The sequence below is a fragment of the Nycticebus coucang genome, chromosome 15, assembly GCF_027406575.1.
Source record: "Nycticebus coucang isolate mNycCou1 chromosome 15, mNycCou1.pri, whole genome shotgun sequence".
NCBI classification, from domain to species: Eukaryota; Metazoa; Chordata; class Mammalia; order Primates; family Lorisidae; genus Nycticebus; species Nycticebus coucang.
In genome coordinates, this window is record NC_069794.1 from 9,842,057 (window position 1) to 9,869,438 (window position 27,382).

Genomic DNA, 27,382 nt, shown 5'->3' on the forward strand with positions numbered 1-27,382 from the left:
AAGACCCCATCTCTCCTAAAAATAGAAAAATTAGCCAGGTGTAGTGGCACACGTCTGTAGTCCCAGCTACCCAGGAGGCTGAGGGAAGAGATCACTTGAGCACATGAGACTAAGGTTGCTGTGAGCTGTGATGCCAAGCACTCTATCCAAGGCTACAGAATGAGACTGTCTTACACAAACAATAAACAAATAAACAAAAAACCCAAACAACTCTCCCCTACCCATAACAAGTGAAGAACAGAAGAGACAAGGCCCTTTTCTGCCCTTACAAACAGACATTATAATTGGGAAAATTAAACAATGATAAATCACTTCTAACATGACACGTGACATGAAGAAAATAAAACAGAATAAAAACACCTTCACTGTTAAGGTAAGAGGAGGGAACCCATGTACACAAAGTGGTTCTGATCTAAATGACCCCACATGTCCAGCAGAAGATGAGCAAGTGCTAGAATCTTTGCATGGCATATAGCAAGCACAGCTCCACGTGCTACAAAAGCAGGCCGCAGCTACATCACGGTGTGAAACCTGACTTTATGTCAAGTGCACTAAGAAGTCTACAGAAGAGTTTTATGCAAGGCAGTGACATGATTAAAGGTTTTTGCTGTTTAACTCTAGATCCTGTATGGATTAAAATTTTTACTTTGTTTTTAGTAACTACTAATACTGTTTGGAAAATGGACCCTAAAGCGTAAAAGTAGAGGCAGGAAACCAAGTCAGAAAGTCCAGAAAACGCCATACTGCCTTGGACTAAGGAACAGGATGTAGAAATGGAAGAAAATGAATACATATGAAGTAGAACTAATGTGTTTGCTGGCAGTATTGCAACTGGGCTGGCGAATGGAAAAAGCATCTAGTACCTAGACACTATGCGAGTGAGAAAGGTAGAAAGCAAAAAAATTCTGGGGTCACAGAAACCTTAGGAAAAACCACTGTGTACAAAGAGGAAGCAATCGACTGAGCACGCAGCTGAGAGATGGTGTACAACAGGAGCGGTGCTCCAGACAGCCCAGCAGGGACAGCCAGTGTCACTAAGACCAGTGTCAGGGCACGGTGCAGGCCAACTCAGACAGACATGGAGACAGGATGGGAAGTAGGCACATCTAGAGTTCTTCTGAGAAGTTTTGTTTTGAAGAGAACAGAGAAATGAAGAGTAATTAAATCTATTCTATTGGTTAAGTCTTTGCCTATCAAAAGTAAAGAATTATTTGGAAAACAATCACACTGTTACACCTGCTAGATTTGTTTTTGGCACAATACCCAGGTGCCCTTAATTCTTTATTAAATGAGTCTCTCAAATTCTATCTTCAGGTTTATATTAAAGCTGTTAAGTGAAAACATATTCCTTTTTTTTTTTTTTTTGAGACAAGTGTCTCACTTTGTCATCCTTGGTAGAATGGCATAGCGTCACAGCTCACAGCAACCTCAAACTCTTGGGCTCAAGTGATTCTCCTGCCTCAGCTTCCCAAGTAGCTGGGACTACTGGTGCCTGGCTATTTTTAGAGACGAGGTCCTGCTCTGGCTCAGGCTGATCTTAAACTTCTGAGCTCGGGCAATCCACCTGCCTTGGCCCCCCTAAATGCTGGGATTACAGGCGTGAGCCACTGTGCCTGGCCCAGAAAAATACATTACTTTTAATTAATAAAGTTTCTAAAATTGGAACAAATGATGTACCGAAAAAACTTTCATTGCCCTAATCACAGTAATCTCAGGAAAAACATTATATATGTTGAGTAAAAAATAGGACTGCAAACCGCCACCTTTCCCAAAACAGAATTTTTAGGTAAATACATAAATATTTCCACTTTAACAATTTTCACAATTAAACTCAATTTGGGGTATAAAAAGATATAATGGTAAATATGAAAAAGTACTGCTGTTATTCTAAAGGTATTCCAACACAAATAATGACTACCTCCATATGACTCAGTTAAAGCACAGAAAAGCACCACACAAATCCACCTGCAGCTATTCAGTCTCACTCTCCTGCTGGGGTCAGGGAGGCAGAGCCTGTGGACAAACACCTACTGTTGGGGCTAGCTCTTTTAGGACCTTGTCACCCACTCTCCTCTCTACCTTAAGGTTCACTCTCCCAGGTAGGCATCGCCCAGAGCAAAGCCAAGGGAAGGTGTCTGCAAAATCTAAGTTGATAATCTACCAATTATTTCTTACAAAAAGACATTTTCAGTGTCATCTGTATAGCACAGACAACATATCTAGGAATTAAAGGTCTAAGTGGCCTCCAATATTTATTTTGTCACATATTTACCATCCAGTGTGGTAGAATGTGAGTGCCACCTGCGCAGCTGTCCCCATTTACTAAACATCATGCGTTCCCCTTAGCTCCTCATGCCTCCTTACCCCTTATCAGGGAGAGAGGGGACACTTCCAGGCAGGAAGCCTATGTCCTGGGAGGCAATTCCTCCTCTGAAACTCTCTGCTGAGGTATTTGCTATTTTTGTTTTAGTATAGATGAGAGAAAATAGAATTGAATTTAAAATGAACAATCCATTAAAATTTATTATTAACCATGAATTCTAACAAAGACCTGTCAGAAGTAGGAAGAAATCACATACCCTGGCAATACTGAATTATCACTTAAAAGCACAGAGACAAAGAAAATTTATGATGAAATGATCTTAGGAAAAAAAAATCTAGGTTTTGTAATCAGCACTCTATATATTAAATATATCAAATTAGCACACACACATCCATTTTTGTTTTATGAGACAGAGTCTCACTTGGTTACCCTCAGCGGAATGCTGTGGTGTCTTTAGCTCAAAGCAACCTCAAACTCTTGGGCTCAAGCAATCCTCCTACCTCAGCCTCCCAAGTAGCTGAGACTACAGGTGCCTGCCCCAACACCTGGATTTTTTTTTTTTTTTTTTTTTTTTTTTAAGAGATGGGGTCTCGCTCAGGCTCAGGCTGGTCTCGCTCAGACTCAGGCTGGTCTCGAACTCATGAGCTCAGGCAACCCACTTGCCTCAGACTCCCAGAGTGCTGGGATTACACATGTGAGCCACTGTGCCCGGCCAAATTAGTACTTATAAATGTTAGTATAATCCTATAAAATATTTTAGGACAGGAAATTTTTATTATGGAAGACTGTGAATCTGGTAGTTTTAATATAGAATCAAAAGAAACAGGGCACTGTTTTTCATTTGTTTTATCATAGTCATTTGTTCTTTTTGCCAAAAAGTATTTTTACAACCTACTTTTCTGCAGGGCTTAATATAGGGTCAATTTAATAGAAATGAATTTGTACCTTAAATCTTAAGAAATGTTGATTATTGTTTAAAAAGTCAAAAACAATCTTCCCAGCAGAAATGCTATGAACAGTTCTCTATAGTACATATTTAATAACAAGTTTTTAAAAAATCATTCTGACTATTCACAAAGCATTTCAATAGTGTGAAAACTGAATGATTTTTTTTTTTTTTTGGAAGGTCAGACCCACCCATCAAACTGGTAACTACTCTGGGTAACATAACACACCATCATTTAAATTGGTTCAAAAATCACAATTTCTTTAGCTCTTAAATTATTCATAACAATATATGCAAAAATTTAAAAGCTTTACACAAACTATCGCAAAGATTTATATCATACATGAATGCTATTTATGACCCATTAGAAGCAGCTACATTCTTTCATATTACCATGGACTTAAAATTCAGAGTGATGTCCCTTTCCAAATCAAGTCACAAACTTGAGATCAAGTCCATTGAGAATTGTGTACAAACATGTTACCTGGCACCTTAATTAACCAAAAATTATATATATTTCTTCTGTAATGTGACCATAAAACTATTAATACTGACCAATCTGAAAATAAGAGCTTTCTGGTGGACTTGTGCCATAGACAGTGGGGAACGAGCAGAGGTGACTCGCCGTGTTCTTCACATGAAGCTTTACCCACTGTCAAGCAATAAACTTCCTATGTATTTGATACTTTCTTACCTCATACAACTCAATCCAAACAAAAATCCGGAAAAACTCCCAAAAGGTTTACCAAAATTTACAAAAGGAAGGAAAAGTCCACTATGGCTTTTGTGTTAAGCGCCTTCTACTTCTAATGGGTTCCTAGGATACCTTTTCCTCATTCTCTAAAGAGGGCTCTCAAACTATGTTCACGATGACCCAAAGATACACACATCGACACATACAATTAAATTAGTTTTATGAGTCTTATGAACTAATATTTCCTACTTCAAATTAATTTATAATACCCCAAACAGGTTGAGACCCCCTGTGGAGAAATATGTAGTAGTGGCCTTCACTCCTTTACCTGAGAAGAAGATTCCTAGGGGTGCCTTTTGTTTGAACAAAATGTTTACTGTTAGGTAATAATGTAGACATTTCAGAAGATAATTTAATGAAGAAATTTTAGCTATTACAAAATGGTGACCCCAGTTCTGTATTACTATAAATTAAAAAGTTAAGTTATTTTTTATTTACATATTAGAAATCTACTGATTCTCCCACTGTGATGTTTTCTGCTTGAAGGAAAGAAATCGCTAAAATGCTGATATCAGCAGGTCTTCATAAGAGAGCTCATCAAAGGTGTCCCTTTCTCTAGAATATACTTAAAAACATAACTTTTCTTTTTTGAGTTAAATTTGGTTCTCTTACTCAATCAAGGATTGCTAAAGCTATCCTTTAAGAGGGAAGTCGATCAGACCACCTCTCTGTAGTTACGGTCTTAGAATCCGCGTGCGCTCTTAGTGTAAGCTTTAACTTCCGGTCTTTGGCATGTCCATTACTCTCTTTGTGTCTCTACCCTTCCAGAACTAGGATAGATGGGAGTCAAGTTCACTTTAAAGAGCTGCAATATTTTATTAATCAAACCATCCACTTAAAAAATGCTTTTAGACTAAAAATAACGAAGCACTTTGGCCTGCATGGTAAAACAATTACACTTATCTCTCTGCAGGATTTTAGATACACACCATTTCAAATATTGTTATTTGGCAATGTGTTTATAGCAAGAAATGAACAGTATTTCTTACTACGAATGAAGAGAAAATGGGTCTTCCAGGGATTTATGGTTGAAAAACAAAACCTTTAGAAAAGCAGTATGTCGAAATTGTAGGAATAACTAAAAGCACGATACTGCAGAATGTAAAGAAAGGAAACTATGTGAGATATTAAAAAAAAGATTTATAATAGTGACAGAAAAAAGGTTTAATATGCAAATAAGGCTTTAAGACATCTTTTTTAATAACTGACAATCAGTACCTTTTTAAATTTTCCTTGTCGTTTTGCTGCAGACTGCCCCTGGGAGTTAGAACGACATTCTGTAAGAAAACATGCATAATCTACACAAGATGGAGACACGCCTCTGTCTAATTTTCTTCCAGTTTACGTTCCATCTGTGTCATGGCACTTGGAGGGTCAAGTATCTAATCAAAATGGCATGCTCTTAAGGAAGGCAATGTTGCCACTTTTTTTTTTTTTAATAAAAATGAACTCAAATGTTATTCCTAAGGGCAAACCTTTTTCAACTTTTTATGTGAAAAATTTAGTTCAAAATCCATTTGTGATAAAAACATTTTTTGAAACATTAAACTTAAATTAAGCTGTCTACAGAGTCTGATTACATGACTATCACAATCTATACATTCTTGTAAAAAGCATCAAAGTTACTATGAAAGTTAAAGTGAAGTAAAATTGTTATTTCCCCAACTACCAAAAACAAGAAACACACAACTACTGAAGAAAGACATTAAATAAACAATGTGATGGACATTATAACAAACTTAGTCACTTTAGATTATGGTTTATTCCCAATAAAGTCTACCATGATAAATAACCACAATTAATCTCACAAGTTTATCATTTAATACCATAACTGCCTCTGAAACAATACAGGTAGGGTGGAGTAACTATTTCTGAATCGCTAAATGGATACTTTTGCTACTTTTGCCAACAATGCTTTGCTGCTATTCTCTTTCCAAGGAAGTGGACTCTTGGTAAGAGTTGTCTGTCATCGCAATGTAAACTTCATAGCTGAAGTAGCTAGGCTTCCTGTGATACGAAATCTACCCAAAAAAGACTACTAGGATTTTTTACATCAGGGCACGTATGAATTCCAATACCACTAACTACTGAGTTACTTCAAATTATACTGGAGTATGCACGTATAAATAGTATAAACTGAAATGAGACCCAAGAAATGTCAGGGTAGGCAACTTTCCCCCAAGTCTTACTTAGGTTCAACAGTGGCAAGAAATAAATAAAATTTTTAAGATGTATGAGATCCACTCATTTTGAAAACAGCATTTAAAGATTCTGGCATAGACTGTAAATTTAGTTAGCTTTATAAGAACTAAAACTAAGGAGAAATGCAAAACTGTGAGAATGACAACTTTTACTGCCTTGAGCTAAAATGATCTTACAAAAAAGGTGATAAATCTATATAAACACCATTTTCAAATAAATTTGTAATAAAAACACAGATGGAAAAAACAGGTACCTATAGAATTGTACCATTTATCTCTAAACTACAACCAGAAACACGTTTCTAACAAAAAGCACACTTTTGAACTGATAAAAAGCAATGCCAAAAGACATACTTCATATTTACTACGAGGTAAAACTCCAACAAGAAAAAGGTCTGTACTTGTGTGAAAAAACCATTCCTTAGTAATAATTATTTTGACTAGTTTTTAGAAGCAATCCAAGAGAATCTGACTTATTCCTGTATCCCTAACATTATGTTGGTTAAAATTATATAAGTTGTTTTAATTTTAAATATCCTACTTACTTAAGCAAAGTTTAATTTGGATCTACACATTTCACAAGAAGTCTGCATGTATTAGCTGTGTAAAGTAGCATAGGTTCGGGGCTTAAGTACGTACTAGGCTCATGAAAAAGAATACTAAACATTTAAAAAATGACACATTTTAAAAGATAACCAAATATTAATTGACTTTCACTAATAACGTGGGAAAAAAACTATAGTAGAATCTCCACAGTTGACCACTGCCCTACACTGATCACCTCCTTCAGTTGACCTAATTCACAGACCAGACATGCACCACATGTACGTATCTGTACAGTAGGCCTAGTTCCTCATGGTGACCACGTCCATATGTTGACCAGTTACAGTTCCTGGGGTGGTCAACTTAAAATAGGTTCCACTGCATTAATTTACTTTCCAGGGCAATCTTGTCTTTTACCCATTCTAAAATGAGGAACCAATTCACATCTTCGAAGACATGAAAATTTTGGAATAGGAAATTTTAGTGTAGAAGAATTAATACTTACAGCTTTCTTTCCAAGTTCAGTCTTTGACAATGTTAAAGATCCAGCAAGGTAACATCCAGGTCCTGCCCCTTTAGGTATTCTAATAAGAGAATTCAAAGAGGGGGAAAAAAGCAACAAAAGAGAAAGTTTCACAAAGGTAATTGAGGGAAGAAACACCAAAATAATTCCATAATGAATTTATTCCCATAGCAAAGATTTCAAAAATCAAAAGGGAGAAATAACAGCCTACAGCCACACATTAGCCTTGTGTAATGTGTCTAAGATGGGCATTCAGTATAAGGAAAGTGATCACTTACTTATCATCAGGCAAGGAAGTAACAAAGAACGGCTGGTTATATTTGGGTGGTAATGTCAAATTGCTTGATTTCTTCTTTCCCAGAAGTGCAAGACTATGATTTTCATGAATATCTAAGCTCAAGGTATTAGACAATCTATGAGAAACAATAAATGGAAGATCTTTAAGACGTTCCAAATCACTGATTTGCTCATGGCGAATCTGTAGCCGAATTGTATAATCTCCTTTCTCCAGTTTCAAAGAATACTAAAAATAAAAAACAACATTTGGAAAAAGTAAGTTTAACCAAGCAAACTGAAATCAATCACAGTTAAGAGGATAAAGTGAAACAGTTCCACTTACAGACTGCTCATGTGAGGTACGGTGCAAGCCATTATACAGACATTACATTCACACCAAGCCCCAAGTATGCTGTGAGCAGACAGATTCAGGGACATCAAGTGACTTGCCTAACATGACACAAAACTACAAAGGAGCTGGAGTCACGTCTAACTGCAAAGCCCTTAAGTCTTTCCACAACATTTTCCAAAATGTTTCCAGAACATTCCCATATTTTTGGCAAAAAAATTAGTGTCTGCTCGAGACTGATAAACCCACGATTTTCTAGTTTATGTGTTCTCAGAGACATGTATAATGCAAAGCTGAAAAGTTAGCAAAATTGAGGTGCCATGTAATATCTAAAACAAATATACACACTTATGTATACATATATGACTTCTGCTAATCTTATTATTTTCTCTTTTTAGAGATGGGGGTCTCTCTATGTTGCTGAGGTTAGAGTCAAGTGGCTACTGAGAGGTGCAAACGAGCACACTATAGCTTCAAACTCCTGGGCTCGAGCTATCCTCTTGCCTTAGTCTTCTGAGCAGCAGGGCCTAAGTGCACCACAGCGCCCTATTAATCTTTATAATATAACCTAAAGGTCACACCCCTTTACTGCAGAAAGGGAAAAGAGGAAGCCAACAGACATCAGGAAATACAAATCTACTATGCTCTACCAAGTTAACATTTTCAAGAGGACGGGATGCTGTACTCTGCGGCAGCAATTTCGTCTGAGAAGATTTGAAAAGTAACCAAAGTAATGCACTGCAGTAATCCAGTCTATAACGGGATGTAATTGCTGCTTGCTTTGAGGGAAAAAAAAGATGTCATTCCATGAATGACTAAGCAGGAAAAAAAAAACCTTCACAAATTATTTTCGTTATTCAGCATAAAATTATAAACGTTACTATGTCACTTCCTTAGAACAAGCTTTCGTTCAGAGGTAAAATTTCTATAAATTACATGACTACAAGACTTTTTCTCTTCAATGTGACAGCACAAAGCACAGGGCCTGATATACGAGCAATACACGGTTGTGCAAGGAGGCAGTGAATCTGAAGTCCCAGTAAACTGAGGACAGGGGACCTCTGCTGTCGTGCTCTCTATCCCATTCAGATCTGGGACCATTTCCAGGTGCTCATAGCTCTCTGATGATTTGCTTCCCACCCGGAGGCCGGTGGAAGCAGTGTGTAGGAAGGAGAAACACTATAAACAGAAAGCCATCTTGGCCAGTGTGTGCAAGTGTTTTCCACATCCCCTACCCTGAAACATGATTCTCCACAACTACACAACAGAAAAATTGTCACAATCTGTTCAACAATTATAACAAACAACAAAGCTTCTTGTGGTTTGCAAAAGTACTAGATGCATAACTATGGCATTTAAAAAAATAAGAATATTATCATAACAAGAAATCTGAGGTTCATTAGTTCAAGAAACAGAAACAGCTTCTTTTAATTCTTTTCTTTTTTTGAGTCAGTCTTGCTCTGCTGCCCCAGGCGAGAGTGCCATGGCACCAGCCCAGCTCACTGCAACCTCAAACTCGTGGGCTCAAGTGACTCCCTTGCCTTAGCCTCCTGAGAAGCTATAGCTACAGGCACCCATCACACGCCCATATAATTTTTCTATTTGTAGTAGAGACAGCGGGTATCGCTCTTGCTCATGCTGGTCTTGAACTGAGCTCAAGTAATCCTCTGGCCTCAGCCTCTTAGAGGGCTGGGATTATAGGCATGAGCCACTGTGCCTGGCTACTGCTTTTGTTAATTCTAAAAATTACTGGGAATTTTATACCTGATGTGGATAGGCATCGCCTGAGCCCATCTGTCTTTTGTTCTGGTCAAAAATAATCCATAGCTGGCTGTCAAATTCTGATTCATATAATAATTCACAGAGCAGTGGGCAGCTTGGAGTTACTTCTCCACTCTTAGGCTATAAAAAAATAACAATGATTACATATGAGTTCTAATACAGATTTTTAATATTGTTATGAACATACTTTTTCATTTTTTGCACTAAACAATTTTGAAAATGTACAACATCTAGTATTTTGGCACTAATAAAAGACTTTTACAGAGTTTTAAAAATACAAATCTATTTGTATTCATTAATAAGCAATATATAGTCATCAGGACCTCATAAAACTGAAATCTGCCAATTTACTGAAATCGATCAGTAACATCACAATCAAATTGATAATGTGTTTCAACAACAGTTTTACTGACATCTCATCAATCCTACAAAACTCTTTGATCCAGCATTCCCACTAGTCTCAATTACTTTGACCATTCATCCCACCCTGGAGCTAGTCCAATCTTTCACCGCTGTGACACCTGCTTCACGGAAAGCGATCAGGCCCAGAACCACATCAGAAGGCACATGGCATTCCTGACACATCAACTGCCCATGGATCCGATGGCACTGCTGGCCAGGTATCAGTATCAGTGATTCTAATTACAGCTCAAGGCCAGGTCACCACTAATTTACACTTTGTGACTTCATCAATTACAAATTATAATTTCCTAAAGAGCAATTCCAAATTAATTTCATTTAATTACTTTCTTATATATCTCATATACATTTTCTATTTTTGATTTTATAAATCATAAACAAAACAAAAAAGTTCATCATAAGGGTATACTTTGTTAGGTAAACACTTACTTGATGAAAGTTATACGTCAGGACCATCTCATAAAGTTGACGATTATTTGGCAAAACATCCCTTGATCCTAAAGGTTTCGTTTTTGCACTCACTGGGCTATAATGAGGAAATCGTATACCTGATTTAACAGTTCACTGAATGAGACAAATAAAAGCAATAAAATCTGTAAAGTGAGAGATGAGCATTCCTGAAAACTGTCCTTGTTCAATATACTTCATAATATTTTAATCAGTAGCTCATACAATTCTTTACTGATACTAACTGATCCGTAGCAATACATAAGAGTTTAAATCTTACAACAAATATTACAAAGGTAATCTTTCATGATAAAAACATTTTCAAGTGCCAACAAATAGCTTTTAACACAACCAAATCCCAAATCACTCACAGTGTTGAAGGGCAGGTTTGGATTTGAACCCCTCTGTCCAAACTTCTGACTACACCGCCCATGTACAACCTGGGCCACTCCTGCTGGTGCTCACCACACTCCGGGGCCACACTCAGCCCTCATGTTGATTGAGTGAATGGTATTTAATCTTTTTAGTCATCTTCTGAAGCAAGTTATTAAGGTACAGAATTTATAAAGATGGGGAAAATAAGTTTTGCACTCGTACATAGTTCAAAAAGTTGATAAAACTTATCTACTATAAATTTCTATCCAATTTTAAAGGTTTAGGAAGAACATATGAAGATGACAGAAGTTGGATATACCTTCAAAAATTACAAGTTTGAGACATTACTGTGCCACTCTTAACTGATTATCTTTATGCACTCATTACCAGGCTTTATGCTGATATGAATTAAGGTCAGATTAAGCAAGACATTAAGACATTAAGGTCAGACATTTTTATACTATTGTGTGTGTGTGGAAACAGGGCAAGGGGCAGCTGCTGAGGCACCAACAGCAGACATGCTGTAGTTTCTGAAAAGGACCGGACAAAGATTCACAAGATGGAATCAGAGGGAATGTGAATTTGTTCTTTTAGGGCAAGAAATAAAAAGGTTAATGCCCACTTATCCGAACTAGGCACAACTGGGATTGGCTGTTCACCATCCTTAGCCACGCTCCTGCTGGTCAAGAGGAAGGAGAGGCTAGAAGCTGTTCCTGGGGCTGCCTCCCAGAGGGCTGCAAAGATGCATTCTCCTCTCCAGCACTTAGACGAATTAAAAAAAAAAAAAGGGACTGTTTCAAAAAGTGTTAAGAGATTTCCCTCAATCAATATTCACTATTTATACCCCTAAAAACATGGAATGGTACCGTAATGTTTGGACCCAGCTCTTCAAGGTTATGCAGGGAGCCAGATCTTCATATTTCAAGGAGGACTGTACATCAAAACGGTTGATTCCTTCCGATGCATGCTACAATGGATATTTATCAAATTACTTTCTCAAACTATTAAAAGTATTTGTACCTAAAATAATTGTGATTCATACCAAGTTTATAAGCACCCATGAACAATGACTATTGCAATTTTTTGAGCCACAAGTAATTGCCCCATTAAAGTTTAAATCTAACCAATGAAATTACTTGTCAATAATGCAAAGAATTGACATTAAAAATGATGGAAATGCTGTGGAACTTACGATGTTTAACTGAGGAGCAGTGCACACTATCCCATGGAAAGAAATGGTATAGTCAATATTGACATCACTGAGACTTGCCCACCAACGAGCAATACAAAATTCAATTGCTTTACCACCCTGAAAAGAAAATTATAAAATATTTTTTATTTTTCCTCAAGTTACAGAATATAAATGCTATTTTAAAGAAATTCTATGCCTTTAAGCTTTCCTATTTGTAGTGAGAAAACACAAAGAACCTTTACCAGCTATGCTAAGAGACAAATTATAATTGCATGGAAAGGATGCCGGTATTTAAATATACATAGTTATTTACTCATAATCTTGTATTTTTTGTCATAAAAGATCTCAGGCAGCTTTTGAAAGCACAATAAAGTAATGGTGAAAAATAAAATGGAATAAAAATTAGGACCAAGAGAAAAATAATTAAGAATAATGACAAGAGAAAGGAAACTCTTAACTTTGTAAGTCATATTCAACAAAGTTGAGTTTTGGGCTGCTAATCAAAGCAACACGAAGTCATGGTTAGATCATTCTCCTTATTAAAAAATAATGAGGAAGAACTTCCAGCACTAAGTCTTAAGTTTTCTAGTAATTAATGAATTGGAAAGTTTAAAAAAAAAATGAATCATGTAGCTGTAACACTGATGTATGGAAGAATGCAAATGAAAGTAACCAAAAACATGAGATTAAAAAAAAAAACAAAAAAAAAGCACAACCAAGTAAAAACAAAGAGAAGTTTAAGAAACAGCACCAGTACATTCACCTTCCAGTCATCACTTCTAATAGCTTACATACGACTAGAGATCTGGCATCATCTGAGATAACTCAGACATGAAGCAGCAGCAACCTAACTCAAAGATTCTTAACAACAAGGCATCGGTAAAATAACTGACATGAAAAGAAGTCTTAAAGAATCTATTGTCAATGAGGAAACAATCTAATCAGGGTCTAAATTATGAGGCATCAGAATCTACCAAATCTACCAGAGTAGCACTTTTTTTTTTTTTTTTTTTTTTTACTAAATTATTCAAAAAGTAAAGTGATGAACATTTACCTCCAATTGGTTTCAGTACTGTAACTAGACTGCCTTTTATCTTCCTACTTCATTTTTTGGGCATTAACCAATATGCTCTGAATATAAACTACAAAATTAAATTCAAATTCTTAGTCTTAGCCTGTACCAAAAAGGAAGAGAAACAGATTAGGATTTCAAATTTTAATCAAACTTACTAGGACAGGGAAAGCTTCAGTCAGTGTTCCTTTTTCTGGAAGAGAACAGAACTTATAGAATTCATGACTCCGATATGCTCTTTGCTTCACAAGCTGCACTGCATGAAGAACAAACTTGGCCGACACCTCAGAAGAGCATGAACACACTGTAACTTCTAAAACAACAGGGAGAGAAGCAAAAGTTTAAACTACTAAGACTTTTTTTTATTTTTATTAAATCATAGCTGTGTACATTGATATATTCATGGGGCATCATTCACTAGCTTCACAGACTGTTTATCTAAGGTTTCACATATACCCTTGTAAGATGCACCACTGGTGTAATCCCACCAATCCCCTTCCCTCTACCCACCTCCCCCATCCCTCCCCTCCCTTTCCCCCTTCCCCCTATTCTTAGGTTGTAACTACTAAGACTTAAAATAGACACAAAGTTTAAAAATTCCTACTTATTTAGAAAATAAGGTATCAAAAATAAAATATGAAATCTACAAACTTTCTTAAAAAGAATCAACAAAATATTAACAAAGCTAGAAAGATAGAAGGTTTTTTATGGTAAATAAATTGGTATAAAAATGAAAATCCACGGGCGGCGCCTGTGGCTCAGTCGGTAGGGCGCCGGCCCCATATACCGAGGGTGGCAGGTTCAAACCCAGCCCCAGCCAAACTGCAACCAAAAAATAGCCGGGCGTTGTGGCGGGCACCTGTAGTCCCAGCTACTCGGGAGGCTGAGGCAAGAGAATCACCTAAGCCCAGGAGTTGGAGGTTGCTGTGAGCTGTGTGAGGCCACGGCACTCTACAGAGGGCAATAGGATGAGACTCTGTCTCTACAAAAAAAAAAAAAAAACATGAAAATCCATCACGGCTGCAGACATCAGGAAACAGCAAGCTGTCCACAGACACACACACAATTGCCCTAAGCAAGTGCCTTTTAAAATCTTTCCTTTCTTCTTCTAGCTGAAAATCAGTCAATTCCTTCTATAGAGGATTATAATTTATCATGCCTCACTTCCATCAGTACATTAATAATTTCCCCTCATCTTTCCCTCTTTCCCTATCTGCTTCTAGAAAGTATGTCTATGAGAACTACACATGCTCAGCTTTACTCTGATATGGAGCTGGAGGCGTGCCAAAATCACGGTGAAGACCAGCAGCTTATCTGAAGAATACCTGCTCTAATTCCAGGGCACTGAGCAAGGCCTGATCCCCTGGTTCACAAAGCCAAGTAGGCACAGAGCTTTTGGAACCTTGTCAGTTTCCTAGAAACAAAATCTAATCTAATGTTACATGCTATTTCTAACTATTTGAAATAGAAATCATCTGTAGGCTTCTTACATTAAGACTTAAATGCTCTGAGCTACTTCCATTCTAGATCATTTAATATATTTTAAATTAAAGAACTATTTTCAATACTAGTTCAAGACCTAATTATAATTAGAGCATTTTATAATTACTGACATTCACCACTAAACAATTTCAATCCATTATGAATTAACCATAGACTTTTGTTCTTTAATATTTCTAGTGTGCCTTTACCAGCGCCATGAGCTGTAAAATGTCAAGGGTCCCTGCATGAATGACACCACAGCTGCTCAATGCCACAACTCTAGCTCCACTCCCTAGAAGAACTGTCAAGTGTATGAACGTAATCTCAACAAGGACAAGCTACGTACCAAAGACTTTATAAAATCTCTAATCCTTTCAACAGCAGAATAAACACTATCACCAGGAGAATAAGAAATATTTACAGTCCAAACAGAAGTTCAGATAATTAAGAAATCTGCCCCAAGTAACTGTTAGTGTTTGAAGACTCTGGACCTGAACCCAGACTTGTCATGTTCAAACAAAGCCTGTGCCTTTCCACCACGCCACACTGCCTCTCTCTAACCCAGGTTCTCTTAACTGCAAAATAAGCAAGGGGTTTGGACTACATGTTCCTCAGGCACCTCCTAGAAGAGGTCTCTGGAAGCAGGGTCCTATACGTGGCTTACCACCATAGCCCTTTAAAAAGAGCCTGGCACACAGATGGTATATAAATAGACGTTTAATGAGCGTGCCTACTACAACTCCTGATTATCCACAGGGCTATCAATGCTGCAACAGCTCACAGGGCTCTGCTGGGCTACACGAGAGACCATCTGTGTACAGCGCCTGGCAGAGGGCCCGAAGCCAGAAGTATTAGTAAAGTTGGCTGCTAATTTAAATTAACCTACACTCTCTTAATGCCCATATTTCTTTCTTTCTCTTTTCTCTTAATGTGAGTGAGCTCTGACAGCTTACATGCCCTGCCCCCAACTGACTTCTGAATTATATATTTAGGACAGGGACCTTGTGAAGGAAAACACAGTATAACCACAGCCTTGGGTAAAAGCATGACATGATCACCCTCATAAGACTGTAACACAGACTTGAATAGCATTATTTAAGGTAATCATTTACTCTCAAAGTTTCAGAGACACTTTATGAACTTAAAATTTGCTTATAGAGCTTCAAAGAGTAACACTCCACTTCTAAAATTCTAAAAGTTTAACAGTTTCATGTTTAAGCAATAGATGCTTTGCTTAAATTGATTTGTAGCATTAAAAAAAAAATAAAAAAAAAAAAAACCTTCAGATGGCCTAGATCTGTGGCCCCCAATTCCTAGGCGACAGACAGATATAAGCCCACAGCCTTTTAGGAACCTTGCCACACAGCAGGAGTGAGCCGCTCCCTTCGGCTCCCCATCGCTCCCACTGGAGCACCACCTGTCACATGAGCAGCGTTAACCCCACTGTCAGCTGTGCATGGAGGGATCCAGGCTGCATGCACCTTATGAGAATCTAATGCATGATGATCTGAGCTGGAGACACTATGTGCATGAATCATCCCCCGACCACCCTCCCCAGATCCGTGGGAAAATAGTCTTCCAAGAAACCAGTTCATGGTGCCAAAAAGGGGTTGGGGACTGCTGGCCTAGATAATTTGCTGTATGAATGCAACCACTACTGCATTTAAAAACAACTTTGACTCTAATAGCAAATCTAAGATGTTAAATGTATATAGTATTGTTATGAGAAAAGTATATGCTATGATAAATAAAACTTCAACATAGGTCATTCCAGAGGCAGAAAGCACAGAGATAAGCGGTCAAGGCAGACTTTAATTTTACTTACCAGCCCACGTTGCACCCTCAGGAACCTCAATAAAATGCCTTCGAATTTGACCAGGTTTAAAGTGTACATCTGTAAAGGCTAGATCATAATGTGATGATTCGTTTACTCTGAAAATTAAGAAAAATAAATTATTGAATGTGGTTCTCTCAAAGAACAGCTTTATATTTATAATAAGCCCAGTAAATGCAAGAGAACAGTTCAGTAGAAATAAACAGGGACTTAAAAGCTAGTCACAAAACAGTACATACACTATTCTCCAATTTTTGCAACATGCTAACAGAGATAACCTCTGGGTAGCTGAGTATAGATAATTCTTTTTACCTATTTTGTAATTTGGAAGATACATATATACACACTATGAAAAAAGCTTTCTTTTTTTGTTAGAGGAATTCTACAACATTCATAGAATTTCCCAATCACCAGATTCCAAATGACAGTGAGTCCTAGATATTAATTAAAATCAAGGGTAATGTTTTGTGTCAAAGGAAAAATAATCTTATTACTTTGAGACTGGTATTAAGTGCCTCTTGTGGCTTCAAAATGCTCCCAAACTGTAAAATAGTAAAGAAGAAACAAAAACTACTTTCGAAGCATTTTTATAAGAAATCAATGAGACACCAAGGTTATACTATAACCACAGGCTATGGATACAAAGTAGATGTTAGAGAAATTCTTGTCCATGTGACAAACATTTAATGAGTGCCTACCACAGAGCAGGCACTGTTACTGAGAGCTAGAAACATATCAATGAAGAAAACAGGACCCTTTGCCCTGATCTGGTGGGGCTAGAAAAACCACTGGAGGCATTTAACATAAGATACTTCAGGTAGGCAGGAAGCATGGGGGGTGGGTGGGTTGGTGAAGGATTCTTGCCACTCCCAGGGAATCTGGGAAAGCTTCCCAAGGGGACATGTGTAAGCTGGCTCCTGAAGGTCTTATAAATTACTTTATCTAAATGCCTTCTGGACTCCAAGGGAAATTATGGCTGAGAATTTAACTGTTGCGTAATTTTTTCATGTGTATGCTGCTTTTTAAGTTTAATCTTCTCAATTTCATTCTATGTTTCTCATGGAGTAAAACGTGCTGCTTACTTAATATTTGGCCAAATAAGTAATTTAACAGAAATTATTAATTTAGGACTTTTACTTGTTTTCACTATTCTCACCTTTCATCTTCTAGGCAATGTGCTTTGCTTTGTACATATAATAACGGACTCCTACAGGAAGGAATATACTGTCCCTATGCCTTCAGTGGTCTCACAGTCACATGGTGTAAGTTAAATAAAAAATTATAATATTCTGGCTAACATCTGTCCAGGGGCATGTAATGGTGCCACAAGCCATCCTGGCGATGACCAGGAACATCCCTGGTCAGTAAGCTGGGAGAGAGACAATCGAAGCTAATGGTCATCTGTGCCAATGCACAAATCCCAAGGAAACCTGGAGTATCACGATCAGGGAGTTGGTTAAAATGTGCAGTCTGGTACACAGAGTTGACAGGAAACACTGGCCACAAATATAATTGTCAGGGATCATTGTTTGCTATTTTTAAGAAGCCTGAATTTGATACTTAGAAGTGCTACTGATATATTTTACACAGTCCCTGGGTGGATAATAGGAAAACGTAAGTCTAGAAACATTAAGAGCCCAGAAGAGCCAGGAGAAGAGACTAATCCCAGGCCCAAGGGGGACAAAAGGCAGGATGGCGAGTGATTTGCCACTGTCAAATCCTGCAGAGGGACTGAGCGAGGTGATGGCTGAGCTGTCCTCCCAACTGGGGAAGGTAGAGGTTCTCAGTAACCCTGATGATGTGGTAGAAAGCGGGGCAGATGCCAGCGGCCATCACTTGTTCTCACGGTTAACAAAGAACGGCATGGCAGATTCATACCATCTGAAAACGCCGGCCAGGAGCAGAACTAAGCCTACATCCCGGATACTTAGTTCTGGACTAGTGCTCCATTAAAAGTCTGACTACTCTATACACAGTCATTAGGAATTTCAATTTAACAGTAAACTGTGAATAACCTGTTACTTACTTTGCTGCTATAACTGCAGTGATCGGAACTCTGAACAGAGGACCTGCATTAGGGGATGCTATATCATAGCCACATACCTTAAAAATAAAGTGGTAAGTTTCAGTATCTACAAATAAACTTTTAAAAGACGGAAAAATAAGAGTATAATCTTTTCACAGAATAAATTAATCTAATCTTAGAAATTAAAGGTCCTAAGCACAAGGTGAAACCAATTTCCCAACACTACATATCACAATAGCAAATAGGCCAAACAAATTCACGTATGACAACCTCTGACCTATTCAGACTAATGGGGAAATGAGGCATTAAGTACAAAATAAATACATTTTAATTATTCTCAACTGAAAATCAGCTCAAACAAGTATCACAAACAACTTTAGAGGTAGAGACACTGTTGTGATCCTATCCTATTCTTGTTCACAGCCACCATTTAAGAGATGCTTTATACAGCTGAGTATTAAAAGGTAACTGCCGCCAGTATTAGCTGACTGAACAAATGACCAACGAGAAAGAGACCTAAGTGAGAAAGTCCTGCTGTACCAGTTCTTTCCCTCTGCTGCTTCACAAAAGGACACAATGCATTCCTAATGCATCTCACTGCTTAAACGGATGCAGACAACCAGAAGAGCAGCAAAATCTGGGAAGTAAAAAGGTCTAGGTGTTTCTTAACAATAAAACAATACATTGCAAATAAACTTGGGATAGTTTGTTTTTTACCTTTTAAACATTTTAAAGAGTAAAGAAAAAAATGCAGATACATCAATACCTCTGTGTAATGCAATCCTTCTCTTAAGCCCCTGGGGTCCACACGTATGTTTATGTGTCTGCATTGATTCATGAGTTCCAAATGGCTGGGACATTGAACCCAGGACGAATTTGAAGTTAAAGCTAAATGAAGCTGAAGGGATATTTTTTCAGAGTTTTCTGGCATTAAAAAGACCAAAAATTAAAAATTAGTATTTTTTTCCTTTTCTTCCATTTTAAAAAGTTCTGTCTTCTCTCAAAAAAATTTACCAACTTTGGTTAGTTGGTTGTAAAATGTACTCAAAATACAGGTTAAATAAAACAGTCACAGAATCTTCCCTACAGTTCAGTATAATCATGATCCAGCCGTACGTTTACCAAACACCGATACAGCCTTATAATACATTTCAGTGGAGATGCGCTGCTATTGAACCGGGCCTGGGCTGCTTTACTACTCTAAGTCTGTAAGATTATGGCAGCTCAACTGACAATTGCCAAGATGTGGAAACAACCCAAATGCCTATCAATCCATGAATAGATTAATAAACTGTGGTATATGTACACCATGGAATACTATTCAGCCATAACAAAAGATGGAGACTTTACATCTTTTGTATTAACCTGGATGGAGTTGGAACACATCCATCCTTCTTAGTAAAGTATCACAAGAATGGAAAAGCGGGTACCCGATGTACTTAATACTAATATGAAGCCAGCTGAAGAACTAACACATGTCTACACAAGAGAAAAACTCAATTCAATTCAAGTTGGATGGGGAATGGAGGGATGGGGGAAGGGGGAGAGGGGAGGAGGAAAGGCAACTGGTGTGCTCCCACGTAATGGGCACAACATAAGGGCATATGGCACACCTGGGGGGACACACAACTACAACAGGTACCTCACCTAACAATGCAAACACTGCAACCTAATTTCTGGTACCCTCATATTAATCTGAAATTAAATAATTTTTTAAAAAATGTCTGTAAGATTTAAAATAATCAAATTGTCAATTCATGCTCTCTTCAGAACACTGGTCAAACAGCTTCTCTGTTGTGACATCATTCAAACAACAAATGCAGAGCCTTTGGCTGTAGCTGCCTATTACTGACCTGTGTCCTCTGGAAATACAGGTTCGATGCCAACGCCATGATCTGAAGGTGCAGCCACCTGGACAGGGTCTCGGAGGTAGATGCCACGATTATTTCCAACAGTAACGGTGAAACCTAATTTATTAGCGAATGATGTATTCTGAACGAGGTAGTCATAGGCTTTATCAACCTAATTAAAAAATGGCTGTGTCAAGAAAATACTTTGTTGCAATTTACCAATCCACTTGACTTCAGTTGAAGCAAGTGCCAACAGTTTCCCCATGCACTTCTCTAAACTATCCATTACCCCAACTAAAGAGGACAATTCTACATTTTTGGACACCAGTTGCATCTTTCACTGCTCTTTATTCACACTTACTGTTTTCAAGTAATCAAATTTAGGAACTAATCTCTGGGCCATTATGATTGACCAGTTTTTGACCTTCTGTGCTTTGACTTTATAACCTCTATATGGCCCCCATCTATTGTACTTTCTTTCCCATCTTAGTGCAACAAATTTGTCTTAAATATAAAATTTGTTTTTGTGTTTTTGCTTACAGTTCTCCTGTGGTTATAGAATCTAGAATTAGATATACTGAATCACTGTTATAATAGTAAGTATTACCCAGTAGCATCTAAAACATTATCATGATGCTTTACAACCTGTTTTTGATATGGGCAACAATACCTGAATAATACCATGTCCTTGGGCAAATACTTCTATGTTGTCAGCTTTCACTGCGGTGTTTTCGAGAGCTCTTCTGACTGAGTGCACTGTGTAGTCAACATTATTGGCTTTTAGACCTAAAATTAAAAAACAGAAACAAGAAAAGCAGTGCTACAGAACTCACCATCTGAAACCTCAGCCCCTCACCAACCAGTATGATGACACGTAGACGCTCTGGTTTTAATGCCTTATGTTTCAACACCCATTTTTAAAACTTTTCTCAAAGTGATCCAAACAATCCGATTCAAACTGCTTACATCCCAGACTTCATTCCACAAAAGTCGCTGCATGTCCATTATGCAGTGGCACTAATGCAGGTTATGCAAAGGCAATATATTAAATGTACAAGCAAACATCTACACATGTTGGAATGATTTTTTTCTTAAAATATTTTTCTTTAAAAACATTTCGCCTTGACGCCTGAAGCGCAATGGTTACAGCGCCTGCCACATACACCAAAGCTGGCGGGTTCAACCCCTGCCCAGGCCAGCTAAGCAACAATGACAACTGCAACAAAAAAAATAGCCGGGCTTTGTGGTGGGCGCCTGTAGTCCCAGCTACTTGGGAGGCTGAGGCAAGAGAATTGCTTACGCCCAAAAGTTTGAGGTTGTTGTGAGCTGTGACGCCACAGAACTCTACCGAGGGCGACATAGTGAGACTCTGCCTCCAAAAAAAAAAATTTTTTTTTCCTTCAAAACAACATGGCTGTTGGCAATGGTTTTCTTTTTTTTTTTTTTATTGTTGGGGATTCATTGAGGGTACAATAAGCCAGGTTACACTGATTGCAATTGTTAGGCAAAGTCCCTCTTGCAATCATGTCTTGCCCCCATAAAGTAACACAACTGCACATCATAAACACCAGGGAAACTTAAGTAAAAAAGATGCTGAGGTCTTAGAACAAATCAATTATATCAGAACAGTCGAGGACTGGATCCCAAGGATTGCTATCTATTAACAGCTTCCCAGGTGATTCTAGGGTACAGCTGGGTTGGGAAGAATATGAAGGCCATCAATTTGTAAGCTTTGTTATGCTGACTGTTACAGATGAGTAATCTTCTGCTCTCCAGAAATCATCAAACTAAACTATGATATCATAAGAAGCAAACAACAAAGGCAAAGAAACATAATATTATAAGAATAAATCATGGAAGTAACCAATTTTGTCAGTGAGAAATGAAAAAAGTGAAGCTCCATCAGAGGAAATGATAGATGAGCATACAGGAGTTTACAAGGCCAAAGAAATGACAAAAAAGATTTCTAAGCAGAGAGAGCAGTACACTCAAAGATAAGAGATCTTGAAATATGTGGAGAGGTTCAACAGGACTAGAAATGAAGGTAGAGTCACATCAGGGATCATTAACCTAGCAGATCAACTCATCCTGGTAAATGAGGTGAAACCGACAGGTGTTTAAGTCAGTGGAATATAATCCCTGGTTGTATTGGTAGTTCTGTGGCACCAGCATGGATGGACCACTTTGGGGAGATGTGCTGAGCAGACGAGAGCTACAAGGGTAAAGAAAGGGGTGAAAGAAAGACGCAGAGGAGATGCAGCAGGAAGAGGGACATTTCTGAGGTGGGAGCTTCACAACAGCATGGCAACCCTGACTGTGAGTGCTGGCTGACCCCACTGACATCCTATTTAATACTGCACACCAACCCAGAATTCCCTTCTTTCCTTTCTAATTCATTTTGCTTCGTAGCTTTTGACTTCTAACACTTAACATAATGGTTATTTTGTTCCAAGTCTGTCTCCCGTAACTATAATATAGACTTCACCTGGGTAGGTATTTTTGATGTTTTATTCACTAATTTACCCTCAGAGTTAAAATACTACTTGAAGGTCCCTAGCAGGTAGACAGCCAATAAGCATATTACTGAATGAAATGTAGATTCTGTCATTATCATATAAATTATTTTCTAACAAACTTTACTTTGTGCCCAAGACATTACCAATTCTACATATGTTCTTACAACTTCAGAAAACAAAAATATTGGTTCTCAATAAGGTAACAGGGTAGTAAGCAATGTCCTTACCTGAAAGTATCAAAGCAATACCTCCACAAGCATTAGGGGAAGACATAGATGTCCCGTTCATTAGCTGAGTCCCCCTCAATGTCCAGTTAGGAACAGAAGCGATGGCTCCTCCTGGAGCGCTGATACTCACACCAAGGGCCCCATCAGCACTAAATGAAAAGCCAGTGAAGTTTGCTTAGGTGGTGAAATTTGGGGACACATGGACATTCTTAAGGAGGCCACTGTTCAAGTCAATTACAGTATGATACTGTGGACTATTTATAGTCATTTCAAATAGTGACAAAGATATTACTACAGAGAATCACTGGGGAAAAATATTCAGCTTAACTACTTTCTTATATACAGCATTTATTTTTTCCCATAGAAGTGAACAGAAATCTGTGTGTGTCTGGCTTATGTTTGACAGACCAGGTATGTCAGGTATATCTACACAGAGAACGTAAATGAACATCATTGCTCAGACTCCTTAATGAAAGTACTTCTCTTATGTATAATAAGTAGCTTTCTTTCCCTTTTATTAGTTTAACAGATCACTGTGCAACAGAAATATAATGTAGACCCCATCATATAAACTTTAAATTTTCTACAAGCTAGATTTTATTTTTTAAAGCCAGAGTCTCTGTCGCCCTTGGTAGAGTGCCGTGGCGTTACAGCTCACAGCAACCTCAAACTCTTGGGGTTAAGCAATTCTCTTGCCTCAGCCTCCAGAGCAGATGGGACTATAGGCACCCACCACAATGCCTGGCTATTTTTTGTTGTTCTTGTTGCAGTTTAGCCGGGGCCAAGTTTGAACCCACCACCCTCAGTATATGGGGCTGGCGCCCTATCCACTGAGCTACAGGCACTGCCCTACAAGCCCTATTTTAGAAAACTAACAATCTTAAATTTTAATAATATACTTTAGACACATCTAAAGTATTATTTCAATACATAATAAAAAGGAAAAAACAAATTTATGTTCTTTTCTGTATTAAGTCTTCAAAATCTGGTATAAATTTTATACTTATAACACATCTCAATTCATACTAACTCCATGTCACTGGTGGCTGCCGTACTGGACAACACAAATCTAATAGGACTAACCGAGGGCTTTAGTTAAGCAAAATCTAATGAGATAAAGCCCTCAGGGTTCATGATCACTTTCTCAAAAGGCATTTCTAGGTGTTTAAATCAGTACTAGAAAAATTAGTTGCATGAAATGTAAACAAGTGTTTCTTTAAAATTGAAAAACTGCTCATGATTCTTTTCTTTTAAATTACAGGGGTGGGATCATGGTGTGTGCCACACCTTTTGGGGGCAAGACACAATTGTAAGAGGAACTTTACCTGACAAATGTAATCAGTGTAACCTGGTTTCTTGTACCCTCAATGAATCCCCAACAATAAATTGAAAAAAAAAAAAAAATTACAAGTGTAATAAAAATTCAAAACTTGTTCATGCAGACATTATTTGGGAACTTGTAGACACTCAAAGCTAAATGATAGCTGCCTGACAGTCAAGGATGGCCACTGTGGCAATGGTTTTCAGAATACAGAACACATTCTCTTCAATAATCATTAGTAATGTTTTATATATTTTATCCTATAATAAAGTCCAATAATTAAATATTTTATAATATTTCTTGCTTAAAATATAGTAAACATGAAATAAAGTCTATCAATTCTTAGAACATTTGGTTTGTGAATCATTATCTGCTTTAATCCACTTTTCTCCCATAATTCATAAATTCCTTTGTGTTTTTTAAAAATTATTTTTCAAACGTTGTACGGCAAGTAAGATTGGCAAGGCTGGTTTAAACATTCTCTCATACTCTGTTCTTACATTAACTGTAAGAAAAAACAAAATTTAAAAATCAATTTTAGAAGAAAATTAACAAGTTTACTGATTTGGTACTTTTATTAACTGAACATAAAACAGAAACTGTGTTACCTTTGTGTTTTCATTCCTCGTCACTCTTATTCAGTGACACTAGTGTGCTGACAAGAGCAGGAAATGGAGATGGTACAGGGCAAAGCTTTCTGACCCATGTGGAAATCCACAGCTTGTTTTTAATGACAGTTCATAAAAAACTACTAAGTTTATTCTTTAAAAAGGAATTTACCTTAGAGAGGACTAGGAATGTATCTGTTAAGTCAGAGAATTAAATACAACATTATCACATTTAATCTGATCCAAGTCAATTTCTCTCATTTTTTTTCTTCCAACATTCCCTAATATCTCTTTTATATTTACACACACTCAACTCTTAGGTATTTCCTCAAAAACTTTACCCTGACGCCTGCTTATTTCTGTGTTCATGTTATTCTTGGCGTATTTGTTTCTCAACATCCTTTCCATCCTTCAAGGTCAACTTGAATACAATCCCTCCATGAAGGGTCCAAGTGAATTCTCCTACCTCTGTAGCCCCATCGTCCTACAATGGCACTTTGGACTCAGATCACAAACTGTTCATTTATGCCCTGCCAACTTCAGGCACTATGGTGTTTGCTGAACTGAGTTCAAAGGCTATTCTTTTTCTAAATTAACACCAAAGATGTAGAAATGAATTAAAATAAGCTTTATTTTTCAGAAAATAAAAGCTGTACCCCTGATGTCATAATGAAAGATTATATAAATTAGAACTTGAAATGCCTCTTGAGCAAGATAATCAGTTCTTGGAATCAGATAAATATAGTTCATAGAGGGTGTCAGGAAACCAAAACAGATGAACTTCATTTGTCAATCAGAATTTTCGTACTTATGGATCTCACCCAAAGTGTTCAAAGCAGGTCATAGTTTAGAAACATAAACCTTGGTATGAAGTCCCTGTACTGTGATGCTTTACAAAAAGTACAGAGATTAGTGGCGCCTGTGGCTCAAGGAGTAGGGCGCCGGTCCCATATGCCGGAGGTGGCAGGTTCAAACCCAGCCCCGGCCAAAAAAAAAAACCACAAAAAGTACAGAGATTTTATTTCACCGAAGTTCAAATACCAAAATGACTTAAAACAACGCCATCACTGTTTATTAAAGATAACCAAGTCCTTACTTCTTCTTTAGATTCTCATAAATAAAGGACTTTCAATATAGGCATAAAAATTTATACTCAGAATAGTTAGGTTATCTACCCAAAATGAAGTAATTTTAATTATGTGTCCCTGAGGTGAGATTGTTAATCAAAATGAAAATTCTGAAATAAGTAAAAACCAATAGAAAGAAACAGTATCTACGTGTGCTCTTCCCAATTATGTAAAGCTTGACCAAATACATGTAATGGTCCCTGTACCACTAGCACCTACCTAGGGCCTCGAGAAGACCAGGTGTATTGATTTGCAGGTAATTTCTCTCTCAACGAATACTCAGCAACCATCATATCAGGAGAAACATAAGCACCAACACCTATGGATTGAATTTTATCATTTAACAAAAGGAAACAAAATGTGTATCTTAATTCTAAATCCATTGTTCCTTTGGGTAAATTGCTTAATCTCTCTACACTATTCCTGTCTTATAAAACAGAAAGATAAAATTTGGTAAAGAAATAAGAGAAGTCTACTATGAACCAGACATTATACTAAGTATTTTGCTTCTGGGCATAAAACAGCTGTCCTCCAAAAAGTATGCATAAAACCACTTTTTCCAGTCTACTTTAAATTACAGTAAATTCCAGATACACTGGTTTCTGTACTAGATTGTAAGTTTCCTGAAGACACAGTTCTTGTCTTCAGCATCTTGCACATAGTAGAGAGTTAATTAACTTTTAACTGTCATTTGTTTGCTTGTTTTTAAACAAATACATTTCTAAAACAGGCACTAACCTATCACACTTGATGTAGTTCCACCTGGACAGCCGACTGTAGAGAGGCATGGACCATTATTTCCAGCACTCGAAACATAAATTATATTGTGCTTCCATACTGCTTCATTAATTACTTCACAAATTCTCCTGAAAAAGAGAGGGAACTGTCCCACTTTTCAAGAAATACATTTTAATATGAAAAAAAATTTAAATATAGTTCATATGTAAAACACATTAAAATATGGGTTCCAAATTATAGAACTGAACAGCAACTACAAATAAGGTGGTGTATATTACAATCACTTAGATACACTCAAACTATTAATGTTCAGTCTCTATTCCCAAGGTGTTTATAGTACCAAAAACTTGTTCAATTCTGGCACTGACACATGGTGGAACATGATACACCCATTCTAAGTGATGTACTCCAGTTGGGTTTTAACAAAGACTCATGAGGCCAGAATAAACA

At 37.4% G+C, this 27,382-nt stretch overlaps 1 protein-coding gene across 3 annotated transcripts in view; it reads right to left on the reverse strand.

Moving 5' to 3' along the window:
• Positions 1–27,382, reverse strand: part of TPP2 (tripeptidyl peptidase 2) — a 70,868-nt gene that overhangs the window by 14,889 nt on the left and 28,597 nt on the right. For 2 of the 3 annotated variants that reach the window (XM_053564088.1, XM_053564090.1), the window contains exons 9-24: positions 26,933–27,060; positions 26,414–26,513; positions 23,139–23,287; positions 21,066–21,181; positions 20,399–20,567; positions 19,312–19,469; positions 18,546–18,622; positions 16,511–16,617; positions 13,362–13,516; positions 12,132–12,248; positions 11,806–11,906; positions 10,547–10,643; positions 9,680–9,817; positions 7,569–7,813; positions 7,273–7,351; positions 5,242–5,280 (exon numbers count right to left, since the gene is read on the reverse strand). In XM_053564088.1, coding sequence (XP_053420063.1) covers positions 5,242–5,280; positions 7,273–7,351; positions 7,569–7,813; positions 9,680–9,817; positions 10,547–10,643; positions 11,806–11,906; positions 12,132–12,248; positions 13,362–13,516; positions 16,511–16,617; positions 18,546–18,622; positions 19,312–19,469; positions 20,399–20,567; positions 21,066–21,181; positions 23,139–23,287; positions 26,414–26,513; positions 26,933–27,060 — 1,975 coding nt within the window. The remainder of the gene's footprint in view (positions 1–5,241; positions 5,281–7,272; positions 7,352–7,568; positions 7,814–9,679; positions 9,818–10,546; positions 10,644–11,805; positions 11,907–12,131; positions 12,249–13,361; positions 13,517–16,510; positions 16,618–18,545; positions 18,623–19,311; positions 19,470–20,398; positions 20,568–21,065; positions 21,182–23,138; positions 23,288–26,413; positions 26,514–26,932; positions 27,061–27,382) is intronic. The other variant, XM_053564089.1, reaches the window with a different exon arrangement.